The 22,291-nt window shown below is 45.6% G+C and overlaps 1 protein-coding gene across 2 annotated transcripts in view; it reads left to right on the plus strand.

The window, feature by feature from the left end:
• CEP135 (centrosomal protein 135) overlaps positions 1-22,291 on the plus strand; it is an 84,375-nt gene that overhangs the window by 57,398 nt on the left and 4,686 nt on the right. For both annotated transcript variants that reach the window (XM_056558368.1, XM_056558373.1), the window contains exons 17-23: positions 237-391; positions 474-529; positions 10,476-10,644; positions 11,585-11,695; positions 11,785-11,970; positions 12,266-12,475; positions 20,911-21,113. In XM_056558368.1, the coding sequence (XP_056414343.1) occupies positions 237-391; positions 474-529; positions 10,476-10,644; positions 11,585-11,695; positions 11,785-11,970; positions 12,266-12,475; positions 20,911-21,113 (1,090 nt within the window). The remainder of the gene's footprint in view (positions 1-236; positions 392-473; positions 530-10,475; positions 10,645-11,584; positions 11,696-11,784; positions 11,971-12,265; positions 12,476-20,910; positions 21,114-22,291) is intronic.

A 22,291-nucleotide genomic window follows, 5' to 3' on the forward strand; every position in this document is an offset into this window, starting at 1 on the left:
GGAAAGGTGCTCCTCATGCTTCTGGAGAAACGCCCCCAGCCTCCCAGAGAAATGCAAAAAGACTCCTCACAGTAATACATAGATCAAAAGGGATTTTAAATATGAACACATGATTATTATTATGCATACAGGTCTTAGGGCAGATTACTACACTTAAGCATTTTTTGTAACGCTTTAAATAAAATGTAATATTTTACAAAGGTATGTTTAACTATTTTTGCTTTTAACCTTTTAAGGTGAATTAAATCACAAGGTATCTGTTCAGGCAACTGAAATTACTGCTCTAAAGAACACAATTTCTGTCTTGGACAAGGAAAAAGATAACCTACAGGAAGAAGTGGATGAGAAGACAGAACGTGTAGCTTGCTTAGATGAGAATCTAGGCAATAAAGTATGTTTATTTGGGTCAATTTTCTCTGGGGAATCTCTCACATCTTCTAAACAATTGTTTTAATAGTTTTTATCTCTTCCAGGAAAAATCAGTAACTAACTTACAGCAAACCCTTTCCCAGCTTGAGGCTGCTGTTGAGTAAGTATTTTAATATGTATAATGCATATAGTAAGTTAACCCCTTAATGACCAAGCCCATTTTCACCTTAAGGACCAGGCCAATTTTATATTTGTGTTTTCGTTTTTTCCTCCTCGCCTTCTAAAATCCATAACTTTTATATTTACATCTACAGACCCATCTAGAGGCTTGGTTTATTGCGTGACCAATTGTTCTTTGTAATGAAACCTCTCATTTTACCATAAAATGTACGGCAAACCCAAAAGGGAGAAAATTTTAATGAGAACCAAAATTTTGCACATTTTGGAGGGGTTCGTTTTCACACTGTACAATTTACGGTAAAAATGATGTGTTCTTTATTCTGTGGGTCAATACGATTTAAAATGATACCCATGGCTAGATACTTTTATATTTTTGTACCACTTAAAAAAAATCTAAAACTTTTTGTACAAAATCAGTAATCTAAAATTGCCCTATTTTAACCACCTGTAACTTTTTCATTTTTCCGTATATAGGGCGGTATGAGGGCTCATTTATTTCGCCGTCATCTGCATTTTTTTTAGATCTCATATTTGCATATATAAAACTTTTAGATAATTTTTTATAATTTTTTTTCTTTTGTGAATAAAATGTGACAAAAAAGCACACCATTCACCGTACGGGATCATTAACATTATATTTTGATAGTTCGGACATTTACGCACGCGGCGATACGAAATATGTAAAATATTTAAAAAAAAATATTACACTTTTTGGGGATAAAATGGGAAAAACTGACAATTTTTATTGGGAGAGGGGATTTTTACATTTTTTTTTTACTTTTTATTTTTACATTTTTCAACTTTTTTTTTTTTACACTTTTTATGTCCCCATAGGGGACTATCTATAGCAATCGTTTGATTGCTAATACTGTGCAGTGCTATGCATAGGACACAGCACTGCTCAGTATTATCGATGATCTTTTGCTCGATCTCGGACCAGAGCAGAAGACAGCCGGAGCCAGGTGAGGGGACCTCCGGCCGCCATTACAGATGATCGGATCGCCGCGGCAGCGCTGCGGGCCATCCGATCATCCAATCAAAGTACCGCAGATGCCGTGATCTGTATTGATCACGGATGTCGGCCATTACAGGCGGGTCCCCGGCTGCTGCTAGCATCGGAAGGGTGCTCGCGGTCATACACAGGAAGTACCGCCAAACCAGGACGTACATTTACGTCCGTGGTCGTTAAGGTGTTAAAGGCTATGGACACCTTTGACAAAAAAAATTAATTTTCTCGGTCGCTTCTTCATTGGGGAACACCTTACTGATGGCTGACACTAGGAAAAAAAAGTCGGCTCCTCCCTGGCAGATTATACCCGCCCACCTGCAGTGAGGTAATCAGTTTTAGATAGTGCCAGTAAGGAGGCAAGACACAGGTCTGGGTGCTCCCCAGACCTGGTCATTTTTATTATTTTCTAGTAAGGGCTGTTTAGTTAGATTTCATTACTCCCTTTTGTTTCCTTTTTTCAGGTGGGGGTTCAGGAGCATGGCGCTCCCTGTTCTCCCATATGCGGCTAAGGGGCACGGGACATAAAATACAAATGCACAGTTAACCCCTTCCCACCAACAGCATATGCGGCTAAGGGGCACGGGACATAAAGCTAAATGCACTGTTAACCCCTTGCCGCCAAAGGCCAGCGCCTGGGGTTGCACCTAGGGTCCGGGTCCCCCTCTTTTCTCTGCTCGTCTTGGTCTGTAGCAGCATGAGGTGATGCAGGTGACTAAAAAGCTTGCTGAAGACGTCTTGAGGTTAGTATAAGAATAAGAAGACAGGTGACAGGTATAGGAAGATAGGTGAGTATATATATATATATATCAAAGGAAGGCAGCGGCACTCACAGAATGCAGGTGAATAGTGTGTTGCTTTATTCACAAAGCATCAAAATAGCGACGTTTCAGCCTTCTCACAAGGCCTTTGTCAAGGCTTGACAAAGGCCTTGTGAGAAGGCTGAAACGTCGCTATTTTTGATGCTTTGTGAATAAAGCCACACACTATTCACCTGCATTCTGTGAGTGCCGCTGCCTTCCTTTGATATTTACCTGGGACTTGGGACTGAGTCAACCAGCAAACACCATCCTTCACACCGTAGTGCTGCCCGTTTCTTTTTACTATATATATATATATATATATATATATTTATTATGCATACTGGGTCCTGTGGAGGACAGCTGCCGGCATTTTTCAGCGGCTTCCTCCACAGGGGTTCTCACAGCTTTTTTCCCAGGTGCCGATCGCACTGTGCAATGCCCGGCGGCGGTATATGTAGAATTCAGCCACCGGGACTTAGGATTCTGGCGGCGCATAGCTGCCACTCCTATTTCCCAGTCCACTGGGTGAGGGGGTTATGTCGCCCCCGTTCCAGCGCACGGTCCAGAAATAATGGCAGTGCATGGCTCCGCCCTCCTTCTTCCCTGTGTTAGGAACAGAGAGGCCAGGCAGTGCCTCCCCTCCGGCTCACGCCACGGCCTCTACTTACGACCGGTGGGTGCTACCTGCATTCGTTTTGCTGTGAGCTGAGTTAAGCTCCACCCCTCCACCATGCGAGTGTTGGAGGTGCTCTGTAGCAGAGCGGCTCCATCTGCCCCCCTGCGCTGCGGTCCGTGGGAGCTTAGCCTCGGAGCTGTGTGGCGGCTTAGCAGGTGCTGCTAGGCATTCTGCTCCATACAGTCACAGCTCCTGGGGCTGCCCTCAGACCATTTGCTTATATTGCACCCCTTTTTCTATTGCAACCTTGTCCGGCCATATCATATTTTTATACATAGTATATTTCTGGGTCTCTCAGACACTTTGGTGGTGTTTGGCACCCTCTTGTTGCCAATACTTGGATAGCAATTTTATTTTCATTGCAGCCTTAACTGGCCTTATCTTTTTTAATCCGGCATTGTGGCTCCCTGTCGTGGAGCATATGAAAACCGCCAGGGATTCAAGTCTCCTTGGAACCTGAGGGTCATATTCCAGCAATAAATTCCCTTCTACTACTGAGTGCCATACAATGAGCAAGTTCTTTTGTGTTCCTGCCAGACCCTCAGGTTTCTTTTAAGATTCTTCATCTGTCCCGTCTGCAAGCCATTCATACTTGGTGTGTTTCTTGGCATGTCATGCTATGGGATTCCCTTTTCCACAGGCTATCGCATCCGCGGCTAATGCTACGGATCCCCTCATCCAGCGCACGGTCCTCAGGGGAATAATCCTGCGTGGGCATGGATTAGACCTGATATTATTATGCCAGACAGTAGTCTCGCCTGTTACTCATTTCATGGCTGCCGCATCCACGGCTCACACTCGGTACCCCATTGCTGGTGCTAGGTGCCCGATAGAGTGACCCGTAGTATACTATGGACCCTTACCAGTAAACCACACTGTGGTCTGTATGGTTTTTCTCTGCCGCCGGAGGCGTCCAATGGAGTGTTCCGTTGTCTCCTAGGGACCCATACCAGTAAGTCAGACAGTGGTCTACATGGTTGCCTACTCCGCCTGTCATACATCACACGGTTGATGTGCCTACGGCTGGATTCCGGTTCCTCTCTACTTTGCGAGGTTCCGACAGAATGAATCGTTGTCTACTATGGACCCATACAAGTAAGCCAGACAGTGATCTGCATGGTTGCCTACACCGCCTGTCATACCTCAAGCGACTGATGTATCTACGGCTGGAGCTCCGGTACCTCACTACTGTGCGAGGTGCCGACGAAATGACTCATTGTCTTCTATGGACCCATACCAGTAAGCCAGACAGTGGTCTGCATGGTTTCCTACACCACCTGTCTCGCATCTCATGGCTGGTGTATCTGCGGCTTGACTTTCGGTACCTCACTACTGTGCGAGGTGCCGCCGGAATGACTCGCTGTCTACTATGGAACCATACCAGTAAACCAGACAACTGCATGGTTTACTACACTGCTTGTTACACTTCTCACGGCTGTTGTGTCTGCGGCTGGAGTTCCGGTGCATCACTGCTGTGCGGGTGCCCGAAGGTGTGATTTGATGCCCACTGTGGATCCACGCCAGTCAACCAGACAGTTGTCTGCATGTTTTCTTCTGCCGCCTGTCACACGTCGCACGACTGATGTTTTTGCGGCTGGAGTTCCAGTACCCCACTGCTGTGCGCTGTATACGTAGTACTGACCCAGCGTGTCCCACGGACACTATAAGGGATGTCAGGGATACATTCCAAGGATCCTCTGCCTCCCTCTATCTCCCAGGGCGCGGGGTTTCTCAGCCTCACCCCCCTTCCAACTTTGACAAAGGGGTACAGTTATCGCCTGTCTGACTTTTCCTTTTTCGCCAAACGCATGTGTTCTTGTTCAGCCAGACTGTTGTCTACACTGTTTCCGCCGCCATCGTTCACTAACCTCTGGGCTGCCACGGACATAGCCAGTTTTCCTGTACCCCACGGCTGGGTGAGGGGTCTGAAGTAGGGTCCCTACAGGTATTCGGGATTGATACCAGTCGGACAATGCTTCATCTGTTGGGTTTTTCTTCTCCACCAGGTCGCCCGTTGGCTAGGCTGCACTCTAGTACCCCGCTTTCTGTGGGAGGTTGAATGGAGTGACCCCAAGGGCTTAGGAATCCTATGCCTGCTGGCCAGACGGTTTTCCACATCTTTTCCCTACTAAGTTGGGTCCACTACCATACACCTTCACCCTGTTGACGGTAGTTCAGGTTACACACTGCTATGGTGTAGTTTCTAGTGAGTCACCCCATGTTGCCCCATGGGCCTTATACAATTCACCATGTACTGGTTTACAGGGTTACCTACTTGGTCAGGCCCCCCTCTGCTGCCTGCCACTCTGTCTACCAGCTGGTACCTCACTTCACTGTGTGTTTCCGTATGCGGGACCTGGCGTGGCAACGGTTTCTTTTTCCACGTAGCCAGACTGTGTCTGCCTGGTGTTCTAATCCACCTGGTCACCTCCCCCGTTTCTGCCAATGCTGCAGTCCGGGGTCTCTCTTCCATGTGCAGTTCCGCAGAGTGTGTACCTGTGGGTTCTAGGGACCCTTTCTACTGGTAAGTCACACTGTCTGCATTTTTCCTGCTCCACATTCATACTTCATCTCCTGAGTCTGCGTCTGCAGCCTTGGTGTCAGGCACCATTAGGAGATGGGGTGTGGGCTTTTTTTCTGCAGGTTCCAGGGACTTTCTCAGCAACAGCAGCATCACTCTGTTCTCCTTTCTTAGGTTGCACTGTTGGTCTGCTAGAGGCATGCCTCCCTTCCTGCTAGTCCCTGGGATGTCTGCGGTTTCTTTCGTGTCTGCAGTCTTGATACCCCTCTGCTATTGTGGGGTACCCATGCCTGTGCTCCTACATCTGCTAGGACCACTCTGTAGGTGTAGAGCCCACCTTTCCCTTTGTTTGGTGGGGTGAGCCTCAGGGCTTCCGGTGATTTTGTTTCTGCAGTTCTACGGCGGTTGAGCTCTTCTGTTCTGACATGGGGCCTGCTGGGGCGACAGTCAGTTCAGCCGCTCCCTATGCCTCCAGGTGTTTTTTCCGGAAAATGTCTCTCAACATGTCTAGCATTTTTTACCCAACTCCAGTGTACGGGATTCTGATACCTCTTGGGACACAGGTGGCTCCTCCATACAGCGATGGTTGCCGCTGGGGGCTCCATTCACCCAGTACTTGTCCCGTGGCTGTGGGGCAGTGTTTCCCTGCTCTTACTGCGCCTGCCGCGTTTTGCCAATCCCCTTTTCACGGGGGGTATGGGGATCAGGGTGCTTGGCATGGGTCTGTATTTGAATTTTCATCTCGACCACCCTTGTTTTCTCTCCTCTGGAGGGACTAGTTTGTTGAATTTTTTTTCTGCCGCCAAGCTGATGCCATATCGCTGTTCCCACTATATTGGAGTATCTGGTGGGGTGTTTTTTTGCTGAGAGCGTTCAACAGAGATTCTTACTGTCTAGGCCTGTGTGCTTACTGTTCACTATTACAGCCTGGCTCTCTTTCTGTTTTCTGGTTATCTACTACTGCTCACGCAGCCTTGCCTCTCTCCTCTGTTGGAGGAGTTTGTACAATCTACCTGAAAGTGTGTGTTCTTCCTTCCCTTTTGTCTGTGTCAGTTGTACTACATTGACACCAAAGTCTTCTGTAGTCATCCTTCCTGTGCCCAGACCCTGAGAATCCCAGCTGAGTTTTCATTTTTTTTCTCCCTCTGTTCCCATTCTGGCGGGATGTTTCTTCGGGGTGCTCTGGTCCGCTTGAACCACTGGGACTATGATTGATTTGTCTTCTTGGCTTGGACTCTGTCCTAGGATGCTGTGGCGTTCCTTCTTTTCAGGCGGCTGTTCGGTTTCCTTGGACCTGGGTGATGTTTCAGGTCTGGGTCATGTATAGGGATCCGGCCAAGACTCCTCCACGATCCCATTAGTCAGGGCGGTCTTTCTGTTCTGCACTCCTTCACTTCATATTTTTACATAGCAGTTTGTCGCCCGGAGAGTTTTTGCCGGCATCTGTTTTCCTAACTCTTCAGGGGTTCGTCTTCCAGGTGACTCTACGTCTCCAGTTTACTTGTCTGTCTCTCTGGTATCTGGGATGCCCCCCCTTTTCAGGGTGTTTGCCGCTCTTTTCTTCCTTCGGGGTCCATGTCCTCCCGAGGGCGTTCAGGTCATCCGCATTATGCCAGTACGACTATTGTCGCCTTCTGGGTTCTCATGTCGGCCCCCTGGGTCAGGGTTTTTTGGGTCTGTGGCTGTTCAGGTCTTGGTTGTCATGCACCAGACCTCTCCAGAGCAGAAGTCCATCTTTCTTTTTGTCCTGTGGTTTCTTGTCTCTCTATATGACCCGGATGCCTTGGGATACATAGGATGTCCCTTCCTTGGCGTCCTAGTCCATCTCTTCCGGGAGTTCTTTTTCTGGGCCCAGTGTGTCTCTGACCTGGGGGCTTGTCTGCAGACCTTGTGGACACGTGAGTTCAGTCTCGGGACTGATTCCTTTTCCCTGGTGGTTGTTTTTTCCCACCCTAGGAGACTGCTTTGGTACGTCCCATCAGTAAGGTGTCCCCCAATGAAGAAGCGACCGAGAAAAAGGAGATTTTTTGTACTCACCGTAAAATCTCTTTCTCGTAGCCTTCATTTGGGGGACACCGCACCCAGCCTTTTCTTCATCTTTTTTTCGGACAATTTTTTCCAGTTCTTGGGTTGTTATCCGGAATTCCTTTCTAGGGTCCTTCGGACGTATTTCTTTGTTGGCTTCTCTTACTGCTTTGTGACAAAACGGATTACTTCACTGCAGGTGGGCGGGTATATCCTGCCAGGGAGGAGCAGAGTTTTTTTTTTCCTAGTGTCAGCGCCTTCTAGTGGCAAGAGCATATACCCATCAGTAAGGTCTACCCCAATGAAGGCTACGAGAGAGAGATTTTACGGTGAGTACAAAAAATCTTTTTTTTTTTTTTTACGTGTAGAACCTCCCAATAGCCGACACGCACAAGAGAAAAAAACTGTCCACTATTGAGAGATGTCCCCTGTTGGGGGAAAAAAGGCTCAAAAATCTTTCTAAAAGACCGAATACTGTACTCAGTCCAGAGTGTAATTACCTATAGAACATGATTAAAAGCAGTATAATAGTAGAATCTCTCAGTGCCACTTAGTCACCCCTTATCACCGGCTGTACCATTTCACATCCCCCCCCCCCCCCGTGTCATTTTATTCCCTCTCTTGATCCCTCCAATGCCACTTAATTCCTTCCCTTAAACCTCCTGCGCCACATAATTTCTCCTTGATCCCTCCTGTGCCATTTCATTCCCTTTTATCCCCTGTGTCACTTTATTCCCCCTGTACCAAATCATCCCCCCTTACCCCCTGTGCCACACAATTTCCACTCGATCCCCCTTTGCCATTTCATTCCCCCTTTATCCACCTGTGCCACTTTATTTGCCTTGTGCCAAATCATCCCCCCTTACCCTCTGTGCCACCTCCTTTCCCCTTGATCCTCCGCCTGTGCCATTTCATTTTTTACCATTTATTACTTTCTGTGCAAATTCATCACGCCCTCTTTACCACCCCTGTGCAATTTCATGAGCCTGCTGGTCAAGTAAGAAGAACAGGGTAGAGGGAAGGCGAAAAGTGATGTGACACAAGGTGTAAGGGGGGATGATTTGGCACGGGGGATAAACGGGGGATGAAATGGTGCAGGTGGGATAAAAGGGGAAAAGAAATGGCACAAGGGTTGGTAAAGAGCGGGTGATGAATTTGCACAGAGGGTAATAAAGGGGGAATGAAATGGCACAGGGCAATCAAGGGGAAATTATGTGGCACAGGGGTAATAAAGGGGAGATGATTTGACACAGAGGGAATAAAGCGGCAGTGTTTTATCCCTTTTTGGGTGTGTCTGCGTCAGCTATTGGAATTGTCCCCTATTCGGAGGGTACAAAAACATCAAGTCTCGTGGGACTCTGCGGGAGAATAAAAAAAAACTGTCCTCTATTGAGAGGTGTCCTCTAAGTCAGATTTGACTGTATTGGTAGCTACTTTGAGTTAATTTTAATGGGACTGACAGACCATTTAGTGTGTGTAACAGCATCTCCACAGCTTCCCTGGCAAATGTTAGGGGGGGAGAAGGAATGGACATGTTAGATTTTAACCACCTGATCCTTATATTCTTAGGAAGATAAGCCACTGTCAAAGTAGCCTGGCAGCAGATTACGCTCACTTTCTCAAATGAAAACACATTAAGGCTTGGTCGGAGTGTGCATATGAATTGGTTGAGAGAGCTATCAGCTTAATGACCACTTTGATGACAACTATCTAAAGTGTATAGCCAGCTTACAGTTCAGACTGCAATATTCATTCTTTCGTACACTTCAAGACCTCTTGATATACCTTATGGCAAGTTATATTCTGCAGCTCAGTCTGGTATCCTTCTGTCCAGGATCCCCTAGGTGGAGCTGTTATGCAATGTTTTACATGTTCACTTTTTGTGTTCCACTTGAAGAAGACTCTTGTGTTTTGTATACGGGCACCATCTTTGATATCCAGTGGGACGTTTTTCCCCTTATGGAGTTGTTTTGAAGTGCTGCTGAACAGTATGTGTGTATATAATAAAATATTTTAATGCTCATATTTAGCATGTATTTGGTACAATGTTGATTGGTATTTGGAGCTCTGTATGCACAGTTTGTGTTCATAATCTGTTTTACAGTTTTTTTTAGTTCCCGTTAGATTATTTTTTTTTTTGTCAGTTGAGGTCTTGTGACCTTTTGTAAGACTATGAGTAAGGGGTTCATTCCTTAAAGGGGTATTCCAGGCAAAAACTTTTTTTTATATATCAACTGGCTCCGGAAATTTAAACAGATTTGTAAATTACTTCTATTAAGAAATCTTAATCCTTCCAATAGTTATTAGCTTCTGAAGTTGCGTTGCTGTTTTCTGTCTAACTGCTCTCTGATGACTCACGTCCCGGGAGCTGTCCAGCTCCTATGGGGATATTCTCCCATCATGCAAGGGATATTCTCCCATCATGCACAGCTCCCGTGACATCATCATTGAGCAGTTAGACAGAAAACTTCAGAAGCTAATAACTATTGGAAGGATTAAGATTTTTTAACAGAAGTAATTTACAAATCTGTTTAACTTTCCGGAGCCAGTTGATATATAAAAAAAAAGTTTTTGCCTGGAATACCCCTTTAAAACTGGAAAGGCAGTTTGGAGCCTAATTGGTGTTTTGGACTGTTGGATTTTACGAAGATTTTATAAAGAAACAAACAACTTATAGCAAACAACTTATAGCAGTTATTGTAAAGAAGGGTGGATATATTGGTCATTTATTTATTTAGATATTGCAAAAATGTTTGTTTTTACATTTTGAGTTATGATTTTGATGACAAAATTATAATTGTTTTTTTTTTTTTTACTTCATACGTTGCCTCAAATCTTTTAGCAGTTTTTAGTTTTAGATTATTGATGATCATTTTAACTAATTTTATTTTTCAGCCAATTGAAAGACTCCCTTAGTAACAAAGACCGGGAGCTAGCAAGTCTTCGTCGCCAACTTGACTCTGCCCATTCAGATCTTACAGAAAATGTGAAGTTGAGAGAAATTTCTCTGAAGGAGAATAGAAGATTGCAGAATGATTTGGCCACCATGGCTAGAGAGAACCAGGTATAAAGGTTAAATATGTTTTGTTAGATGTACTAGTGATCATTAACAAGGTACTGGATATGCATTATGCTATAGATCCATGAAGCAAGTTGTGTGCCCTGTGGTATTACCACCAAAAATTGTAAAAAGTAATATGAGCTAAACATAAACGCTAAAACTTTTTAAGTAGTCAGTAAATAAATAAAATGCACCAAAGCTTATCATGGGATGTTTGTAAAACTCAGGTAGCACTGCACCATACAGAAAAAGGTGCTTGCTTTGTTTTTTTTCTTGTTTTCTTTTATCACACAGTTTTTTTCCTAATTTATAATAGTAGACTCACAGATGATGGTAAGGAGTAACCGGAGGATCACCGAAGATCCACGTGTAAATTTACTGATGTCCTTGAACGGCACTCCTGTCCTATTTGGATGGGAGGAATTGGGGTCTAGCCCGAGAGAAATAGGACACGAAAATAATAAAGAATGATTAGTTTATTTTATTTTTCCTGAAAGACTCTGCATTCTTGGTCAGTTATATCCTCTCTTCTGCACCAATGTCACATCCTCACACACTGCTTCAACCATATATATATATATATATATATATATATGTCCCCTATAGATGTGATCTGTGAGCTATTTGGTCAAATAATTTAGTTATGTCTTCAAATTTACCAGAAATAAGTATTATCACTTGTTTAGCTGCTGCCACTACTGCAGTCTGTATGCAGATTTTGTGTGCTCTTAAGCAGGTGTCAATGGCTGTGGCTAGCGCTCACGATTTACTACTAAATGCGGGTTACACCTGGACTTGCCACTGTTTTAAGGCACAAGTCCAAGTGCAGTGTGACAATTGGCGACTGTCACAAGCTCTATCCATGTCTGCTAATGCTGCTTGTAAGAGCACCTTTATAACTTTACTCCTCCTATTTTATTTGCCATATCTGCTTCTTTTTTAGACTGTTACACTGGAATTAGAAAATGCAATACATGAAAAAGAAGAACTAAAACTAAGAGTTCACAGTTACATTTCTGAGGTCTCTAGAATTGAAACATTAATGGCTTCCAAGGTGAGTCCCTGCTGCTCAGTATTGTAATATCTTTGTTGCTGCAGCAGATGGTATGCAGCACAAACATATTTTTATACCTTGATCTTTAGGAACAAGAGAATCGAGATCTTTTGGATCAATTCAGAATGGTTCACAGCCAAGCTGAGGAATGGGAAGTTAAGGCACAAAATGCTATTGGTGAAAGCAGTTCTATAAAAATGGAGCTGCTCTCTGTAGATACTGATAGAAGGCATCTTCGAGAACGACTAGAAGACCTGGAAAATGAAGTCCAAGAGGTAGAGCTAAGTAACATACTTGCATATTCTTATGCTAGATTTATGCCTACAACTGGAAAACAAATAATTTGTATGTTTTTTATATGACTGCAGTAGATCCCTGTCTCTGCACATACTGTCAAATTGGTTTGTCCAAGAATGTGTCCTGTGTAGTGCATTCATGAGCTAAACCAATTGATTTAAGCAAGGCATTGGTCATGTGACGTGTGAACAGACTCAGGTTTAGCTTTATAGAAAATCTTACATTTGTTGAAGTTGCCAATTGTGTAATAATATATGGCTTTCTCTTTTGCAGCACATGAATGCTCATCAGGCTTATGAGGCTCAAATATCTTCCATGGCCAAGGCCTTGTCCAAATTTGAAGAGCAACTTAGACATGAGCAAGATGAGAAGGCTTTGATTTTGTCTGACCTGGCATCTGTTAGAGAACTCTGTGTAAAGTTAGACTCTAGTAAAGAACAGTTCTCTAAGCAACTAACTACACGAAACATGGAGTATGAAAGAGTAAGTGACAGCCCACATGGGGAAAACTCAACACTGTTCTATTTGGTGAGGTCTGTTTACCTTCATGCTTTTAAAAGATTACATGTTAGAGACGTTTAAAGCGTTTCTGTCATTTAAAGAAACTTTTGGCTTCTAGCACACACATCAAAAAATGTGATCAATCAGGGTTTTATTGCTACGACCCTCTCTGATTATTAGATATAGCCTGGTAAAGCAAAAGGTAGCGCTCTTCACTGGCCAACTCAGCAAATTACCAAATTTGATTGCAGAAGTCAGGCTCCATTATAAGTTTGTGAAGCCCATCTCCTCCAAACAGTCAGATTGAAGTGATCGGTGAGTAAAGTGGGCTGCAGTGGACATTACCTGACTATATCTAATGATCAGAGGGGTCCTCATCACTGAGACCCTGATAGCTTTAAGCATTTGACTTGGCTGCGAGACATCTCAAAAGTTTATTTAAATGACAGTATTGCTGTAAATGATTTTTCTTGAAATCAGAAATAAGGGACTTATTTTTAGAAATAGTGTCTCTCTTGTCAATGGGATTTGTTTGGCATCCAACTCAGCCAATGAAACTTAGAGTACCTGTCATGATCTTGTTAAATTGTATAATCCTCCCAGTTCACTGCCCCCATCATGATAAACCACCCTCTGCCTTTTATTTTTATTATTTTTTTGTTTTCTACCTTGATATTGCTCTCAGTCTGGTAGATTAACCGCTGGGAAGGGCCGTTACCCAGCAGGTGTGACATCATCTGAAGCCATACAGGGGAGAACTTCCTCCCTCACTCTGCTACACACAGCCGAGAGCAGTTCAGCATGAGATGAGCTATGATTGGCTAAGGCTGCACACACACACACACCTTCAGCACTCCAGGCGGCATTTCCTTATTTTTGGACTTCTGCCAGGCCAGCAGGAGTCCAAAGTCTGTGCAAGAGATCGGGGGAAATGTGCTCTGGACAAGTGGGGAGACACCTAGTGGCAGCTTTTTTGAACTCAAATAACATAGCAAACTTCATATTTCTCTATTGGCTCCATTGGGGGGGACACAGACCATGGGTATATGCTGCTGTCATTAGGAGGCTTGACATTAGTCAACAAGAAAAGTCTGCCCCTCCCAGCAGGATATACCTGCCCACAGGCACCTGAGCTAATCCGTTTTAGCTTAGTGTTCGTAGGAGGCAGACACAGGTTTGGTGCTCTCCAGACCGGGTCGCTTATTTTTCTTATTTTTGAGATTAGGCATGTATAGTTTTTTCTCTCCCTTTTATTTCTCTATTTTCAGGTGGGGTCCCAGGAACAAAGCGTTCACTGTTTCCCCATTTGCAAAGAAGGGGCACAGACATCGAGTCATGTACTGGCTACCCCTTCTCACCACCGGTCAGCATCTGGGGGTGCACCTCTGGATCTGGGTCCCCCTACCTTCCTTGCTTGTCTCGCAGTTTCATCCCGTCATGATGCAGGTGTTTAATAGCTGACTGAAGACTTCATGAGTTAAGTTTCTAAAGGCAAGGTGAGTATATCACCCCCCACCCCTTCTCTCTCTCTCCCCCACTGCTGAGGGCCGGAGTTTATTCACACAGCCTGCTTCTTCTCTTCCTGAGGGACACAAACACTGGATGAGATTGCTTCATTTTTATTTTTGCTACTATGTCCGAACCCAGAACTGACCCCCAACCCCCCCCCCCAGACAGGTAAGGGGGGCTGCAAAATTATGTTAGCATGGGCTGCAAAATTAAAGTGCCTTGTGGTTCTGCTGAACCAATTTGCCCTGCCTGCACCACTGCGCCCCCGGCCCTCCTGGTGTTTCTTCCCAGGATGTTCCACTACAACCTGTGGGCTCTGCTCTCCCTCCGGAGTGGATGTCTTCTCTCTCCCAGTCTATTGGCGCAGGTCTCCTGTTCCATGGTGACTGCATTGGAGAAGTCTTCCTTAAGCCAGCCCTCCAGGGAGGCTTGCTCTCCTTCTCCTTATTTTAAGTACTCTCTCAAGCGCCCTAGGGGTTTGTCCTCTGGCTCGTCTCCAGAGTCCAGAAGTAGGAATAGGTGCTCTCCTCATAGGTATCGCACCTCTTTCTCGACACCCCAAAAACACCCCCTTTTCTAAGGGTCGCTCACCTGGTTGCCGTTCTAGGTCTCCAGATCTGCGTACCAGGCCAGTTTCGCCTTCATCCATGGCTGCCTCCTCCCGCTCCCACTCTCCTGGGGAACTGGAAGCTGAGGCTTCAGGTTCTGCCTCTGACTCAGAGGACTGAAACTGCACGTCTGACATGGTGGACAACTTGGTCTCGGCCAAAAGGGACACCTTTCACGTAGAGGATCCAGGAACTTCGGACCCAGCTCCAGAAGTTGCCTTTCATCGCTCCCGTCCCTCGCCTAAGGTTTTCAGCTCTCATGCTGAATTTGACACCTTACTGAAGACAACTTGGAAGCATCCTGACAAGCGCTTTCAAGGGACTATGAAGGTTCAGGCACAATTTCCTTTTGCCCAGGACCTCATTGCAAGGTGGACATCTCCACCAACCATGGATCCTCCTGTTTCCCGCCTGTCAAAAGTGACTACTCTGCCCTTGGCAGATGCAGCTTCCTTTAACCCCTTAACGCCGAGCGCCGTAAATGTACGTCCTGGTGCATTGCTACTTAACGCACCAGGACGTACATTTACGTCCTAAGCATTACCGCGAGCATCTGAGCGATGCCCGGATCATGCGCAGCAGGTCCCGGCTGCTGATCTCAGCCAGGGACCCGCCCGTAATGGTGGACACCCGCGGATGTTTGCCATTAACCCCTCAGATGCCGTGATCAATACAGATCACGGCATCTGCAGCATCGTGGTCACTTAAATGGATGATCGGATCGCCCGCAGTGCTGCCGCAGCGATCTGATCATCCTGCACGGCAGACGGAGGTCCCCTCACCTGGCTCCGCTGCCTTCCGGGAGTCTTCTGCTCTGATCTGCCTTCCCGCAGACCAGAGCAGAAGATGACCGATAATGCTGATCAGTGCTATGTCCTATACATAGCTCTGAACAGCATTAGCAATCGAGTGATTGCTATAAATAGTCCCCTATTGGGACTATTAAAGTGTAAAAATAAAAGTAAAAAAAATTTGAAAAACCCCCTCCCCCAATAAAAATGTAAATTGTCCCATTTTCCCTATTTCATCCCCAAAAAGTGTTAAAAAAATGTATAACCACGTGCGTAAATATCCCAACTATTAAAATAAAATGTTAATGATACCGTACGTTGAACGGCGTGACTGTAAAAATAAAAAAAGTCCAAAATAGATGCTTTTTTTTATAACATTTTATTCCCCCAAAAAATTATAAAAAATTGATTAAAAGTTCTATATAAGCAAATATGGTATCAATAAGAAGTACAGATCACGGCGCAAAAAATGAGCCCTCATACCGCCGCTTATACGGAAAAATGAATAAGTTATGGGTCTTCAAAATAGGGTGATTTTAAATATACTAATTTGGTTAAAATGTTTTCGATTTTTTTTTTTAAGCGCAACAATAATAGAAAAGTACGTTACCATGGGTATCATTTTAATCGTATTGACCCAAAGAATAAAGAGCAAATGTCATTTTTACTGTAAATTGTACGGCGTGAAAACAAAACCTTCCAAAATTAGCAAAATTGAGGTTTTCTTTTTAATTTCACCAGACAAATAGTATGTTTTTTGGTTGCGCCATACATTTAATGGTAAAGTGAATGATGGCATTACAACGGACAACTGGTCCCGCAAAAAACAAGCTCTCATACTAGTCTGTGGATGAAAATATAAGAGTTATGATTTTTTGAAGGCGAGGAGGAAAAAACAAAAACATAAAAATTTAATTGTCTGCGTCCTTAAGGCCCAAATGGTCTGCGTCCTTAAGGGGTTAAGGACCCGGCGGACAAGAGGATTGAAAACCTGGCAAAATACGCCTTTGAAGCAGCAGGTTCATCTCTACTCCCTGCCTTCGCTTCAGCTTGGGTGTCAAAAGCCCTTTCTGTCTGGGCTTCTCAATTCCGCCAGGGCATCATATCCAAGGCCCCTGAGGAGGATTTGGCGGATCTGGCACGACTATTTTTACGGCCTTTTGCCACATGTACTCTGGTGGCACTTCGTCGTTCCATGTGGCTCAACGCTTGGGACACTGATGCCACTTCCAAGAAATCTCTTACGGAGCTTCCTTTTACTGGGTCTCGACTGTTCGGAAAATGCCTGGATGAGATTATCTCAGAGGCAACTGGAGGTAAGAGTTCCTCATTACCAAAGAATAGGGCTCGCAGTACCGACTCCCAACGGAAGCCTACCTCCTTTCGGTCCTATGGCTCCAGTAGGGTGCCCAGACCGCCATCCTCGCAGGACTTGATGGCTCTTTCCTTCCAGGCCTGTCCTGCCTGGAAATCGGATAACCGTTCCGGCGTTTCGTGGCCAAGTCAGGCACCTGTAAAACTCCCTCTGCCGGAAGGGACGCACCGTCCCGAAATTTTTTCTCGGGTGGAAAGGCGTTTGTCACTCTTCCAGGATGTCTGTTCTGCCCACGTGCAGGACTCCTGGGTCCGAGATGTCGTTTCCAACGCCTATCGGATCGAGTTTGCTTCTTTTCCGAGGGATTGCTTTTATCGTTCCCTCTCCCCATGATCCCCTTCTTTGGCAGGGGCCTATCGGGGCACGCTTCGGACCCTTCTTGCTGAGGGAGTGATTGTCCCAGTTCCTCCCAAGGAGCGTTTATCAGGTTTCTATTTCAACCTGTTTGTGGTCCCCAAGAAAGGGAGTTCAGTTCACCGGATCTTGGATCTGAAGCTCTTCAACCGCCACCTATTCCGTCATTTCCGTATGGAGTCTCTCCAGTCAGTGACGTCCATGGTTCAAGGGGAGTTTCTTTCCTCGGTGGACATCCGAGATGCCTACCTTCACATCTCCATTTTTCCAGCACAGCAGCGATATCTTCGCTTCACAGTTCCAGAGGGCCATTTTCAGTTTGGCCCTTCCTTTTGGACTGGCCACTGCTCCTAGGGTCTTCACCAAGGTCCTGGTGGCAGTGATCACCGTCGTGCGAGCACGGATTGTATCAGCGATCTCCTACCTGGACGACCTGGCTCCAACCAGGGCCCAGAATCAAGAGAGTCTCCGTCTCACTCTTCGGACTTGTCCCGTTTCGACTGGGTGGTCAATCAGGACAAGTCCAACCTGACTCCCACCCAGTCTCTAGTCTTCCTGGGACTCCAGTTCGACACTGCATCCGCCCGGATTCAGCTTCTGCCGGACGAACGTCTTGCTCCATTATCAGGAGTTTGGATTCCCCGGAGCCCTGTTCCAGTTTCCATTCGGTTTGGCATGGAGATCCTGGGTCGGATGGTGGCAGTCATGGAAGCCGTTCCTTTTGCCCAGTTTCATCGTTGACCTCTTCAACTTTCTCTCCTGTCCTGGTGGGACAAATCTCTGCTATCCTTCGATCGCAGGATCATTCTTTCTCCCAGGACTCGCCAGTCCCTCTTGTGGTGGCTTTTGGTCCCCTCTTCTTTGTCAAGGGCGATCCTTTCTGCCCCTCCACTGGCAGGTCATCACTACTGATGCCAGTCTCAGTGGTTGGGGAGGAGTCTTTAGGGACCGGACGGTCCAGGGCCTTTGGTCCTCCCAAGAAGCCCTTTTCCCCATCAACACCTTGGAACTTAGGGCAATCTATCTTTGCCTACACCATTGGGAGCACCTTCTCCAGGACCGTCCTCGTATCCAGTCAGACGACTTCACAGTTGTGGCGTATATCAGTCGCCAGGGCGGCACACGCAGTTCAACAGCGACGGCCGAGGTCTTCAAGATTCTTCTCTGGACGGAGCTCAGCGTTCCCTCCATCTCAGCGATTCACATTCCAGGAGTGGAGAATTGGGAGGCGGACTTTCCCAGTTGCTCCTCGGCCGATCCCGGCGAGTGGTCTCGTCATCCAGAGGTGTTTGCGGAAATCTGCAACCTCTGAGGCACTACGGACATGGACCTATTCGCGTCCCGCCATAACCAGAAGGTTCCTCGCTTTGTGGCAAAGTCCTGGGATCCCTGGTCACACTTTGCCCTCCCCTATCTCTTCCCTCCTCTTCCTCTCCTTCCCAAGGTCCTGAGGAAGCTCAAAGCGGAGGGCGTCCCCACCATTCTTGGGGCTATGGACTGGCCCTGGCGGGTGTGGTACGCCGACTTGGTTCAACTAGTGGACGACATGCAACTGCGCCTTCCACTTCATCCAGACCTGCTCTCTCAGGGTCCTCTTTGCCACCCCAATTTACAGTTGCTGCATTTGTCGGAGTGGCGGTTGAGACCGCAGTTTTGAGAGCCAGGGGATTCTCTCCCCAAGTACTATAAGGGCGCACAAGCCCTCTTCTGCAAAGATTTACCACCGTACTTGGTGGGTTTTATTTTCGTTGGTGTGAATCTCCCTCCTTTTCTCCAGTTACGTTCTCTCTCCCATGACTTCTTTCCTTTATACAGTCGGGGCTGGAACAATGTTTGGCTCTCGGTTCCCTTCAGGGACGAGTTTTGGCTCTTTTCATTCTCTTTCAACGCCCTCTGGCGTCTGATCCTCATATCCAGACTTTTCTACAAGGTGTGGCTCATGCGGCCGCACCTTACAAATCACCTACTCCCCCTTGGGTCTAAATCTAGTTCTCGGTGCCCTGCAGGGTACTCCCTTTGAACCTCTCAGGGACGTTCCTCTTCATCTCCTTTCCTGGAAAGTGGCTTTCCTTATTGCGGTCACTTCTATTAGGAGGGTTTTAGAACTGGTAGTCCTATCCTGCCGCTCTCCCTACCTGGTCTTTCACCAGCACAAGGTTGTTTTCCACCCGTTCCCTTCCTTTTTACCTAAGGTTGTTTCCGCATTTCATCTAAATGAGGACATTGTCCTTCCGTCTTCTTGTCCTGCTCCGTCTCATCCCAAGGAATGTTTTCTCCATAAGCTTGATGTGGTATGGGCTGTTCGGATTTACCTTTGTCACTTCTTCTTTTTGCCAGTGTGACTCGTTCTTTGTGCTTACGGAGGGTCGTCGTAAGGGACTTCCTTCTGTCATTTCGGAAGCTTACCGCTGCAAGGGGAAGACTCCACCCTTTCGGGCCTCAGCTCATTACACTCGTTCTGTCGGAGTCTGCTGGGCTCTATGCAACAGGGCTTCAGCCTCACAAATTTGTAAAGAAGCCACTTGGTCGTCTTTACACACTTTTCCAAAATTCTACCGGGTACATACCTTGGTCTAGGTCGCAAGGTGTTGCAGGCGGCTGTGGTCCAGCCTTCCACCTAAGTTGGGAATCTGTTACCCACCCTGGGGACTGCTTTGGTACATCCCATGGTCTGTGTCCCCCAATGGAGCCGATAGAGAAAAGTAGATTTTTATGCTTACCATAAAATCTCTTTCTCGGAGGATCCGTTGGGGGACACAGCACCCACCCATTTATTCTGGTATTCCTGGTTTGGTTATCTGTCCGAGGGTGTCTCAGTTCATTTTTATTCTGTGGTTCATCGGACAGTTACTGTTTTTTCTTGCCTGTCGGTCCTCTCCTACTGCTCTGGGACTAAACTGATTAGCTCAGGTGCCTGTGAGCGGGTATATCCTGCTGGGAGGGGCCGACTTTTCTTGTTGCCTAGTGTCAAGCATCCTAGTGACAGCAGCATATACCCATGGTCTGTGTCCCCCAATGGATCCTCTGAGAAAGATTTTACAGTAAGCATAAAAATCTACTTTGTTTAAAAAAAAAAGTACATTACAAAGATTTTTATTTACCATAGTGCAATAGCAAAAATGAGTTTTAATGAACATGCCTATTTAATGGATTTGAGCTGCCATGTGAAGCACAGTCTATGGATAAAACTGGTGTAATTTCTAATCCTCCTTCCTTGCATAAAATATCATCAAATAGGTTGTGCTCTTTTCCCGTAAATGTAAATCAGAACACCTATTGTGCATTTTTACCTGGGAGTTTTTTAACAAGTAAAATCTATAGAAGATTTCTTTAACAGGGAAGTGGATGCAATTTTATCAATCTAATTTCCCAATGCTACGGACTTTTTTTCGCCACAACATATGTTTATTGAGGAAACCTGATTGAACCTAGCAATTTGTTAGATTGACAGGTGATCTGATGTGTATGGTGGACACCTGACTCTACCTTGATAGTAGATTTCTTAAAAAAGATTGGAAATATTGGATTACAACATCCCTGATCTTTTTCTTCCTGTGAAAGAAAAAGCACTGCTAGAATGGTTTGGCAAAGGCTTATTCCTTCCTCTTAATTGACATAAACATGCATGCTGACCGTGTATATTTATGGAGAGAGAAAATTAAGTGTGTATGGCAACACTTAAAAAAAAAATATATATATAAATATATATATATATAGATAGATAGATATTACCCTGATTTTACCACCTTTTTTTTCATAAATTTGTGTGCATTCATCAAGGTCCTAGATGAATTGGAAGATATGAAGTCTGAAGCTGAACTTTTAAAGAAACAGTTAGCAAGTGAGAGACTGACAATTAAGAACCTGGAGACTTTGCTGGCCAGTAACCGAGAGAAGGAGTTCCAGAGTCATCTTAGTTCCCATGAGAAAGAATCAGAAATTCAGCTGCTGAAAGATAAACTGACCCTAGCTGAGAGTAAGCTGTGAGTATCCTCTTCATGAAACTTTTTGGACTATAAATATTTTCTAATTGCAGTAACCCAAAATTCCTTGTGTTTTACTATTTGTTTCACTGTGTTAAATGGGTATTCCGGGCAAAAATATTTTATCCCCTATCCAAAAGATAGGGGATAAGGTGTCTGATCATGGAGGGCCTGCTGCTGAGACACCCTGCGATCTCCCTGCAGCACCCGCATTCTATGCGGGTGCTGAATCTCCAGTTTCGGAAACCTCCAGGTTTCGGGGATGTGAAGTCACGCCACGCCCCCTACATCCATGTCTATGGGAGGGGGCGTGATGACCGTCACGCCCCCTCCCATAGACATGAATGGAGGGGGCGTGGTGTGACGTCACGTCCCTAGTCCCGGAAACCCGGAGGTTTCCAAAACTAGAGACGCAGTCCCCGCATAGAATGCGGGTGCGGCAGGGAGATCGCGGGGGGTCTCAGCAGCGGGCCCCCTGCAATCAGACATCTTATCCCCTATCCTTTGGATGGGGGATAAAATATTTTTGCCCGGAATACCCCTTTAAACCTTTTTATGCTTTGATAACCTCAAATAGTGATGCATGCAGGACTATTCCCCGCATCAAAAACAAAACAACTAAACAGACCCCATTATGAGTCATCGCGCACCATCGCTGTTTATATCCTTCATATAAAGAATTCCTCAATGTGTTGTGGTGTCTATTATATACTGGAACATAATATGAACAGAGCTTTAGTGATATTCTTCTTGTAAAAGTACTGTGTATGTAGGGAGTGTCTTAAAGGGGTTGTCTTGTAAAATGTATTATTTTTCTATGGTCTCCAAGCTGCCTAATAAAATAAAAAGCCCTTTAACTCCCCTTCCTCCGCTACCTTGTATCTCCGGTAACAGGGCGATCTGTTCACTGCCAGGGACACTGGTTTCCCGCAAGCTGCAGAGCATAGCGTTAAATTCCACTGGACAACCACTTTTAGTTTAAATGAAGTGTAAATAAAAATTTTGCAAGGATATGACATTCTGTGAAATTTATGATCACTCTGCTCATTATTATTATTTCATTATTATTCACATTTCAAGCAAAGGTCAGTTGATCTGTAGAGACAATAGTTGATGTAAAGCTGCCTCTTATATCCTGATCAAGACACAAAGAGTGAACACAAAAGTTGCAATGAAAA

The sequence above is a fragment of the Hyla sarda genome, chromosome 1 (genome assembly GCF_029499605.1).
Source record: "Hyla sarda isolate aHylSar1 chromosome 1, aHylSar1.hap1, whole genome shotgun sequence".
Lineage (NCBI taxonomy): Eukaryota > Metazoa > Chordata > Amphibia > Anura > Hylidae > Hyla > Hyla sarda.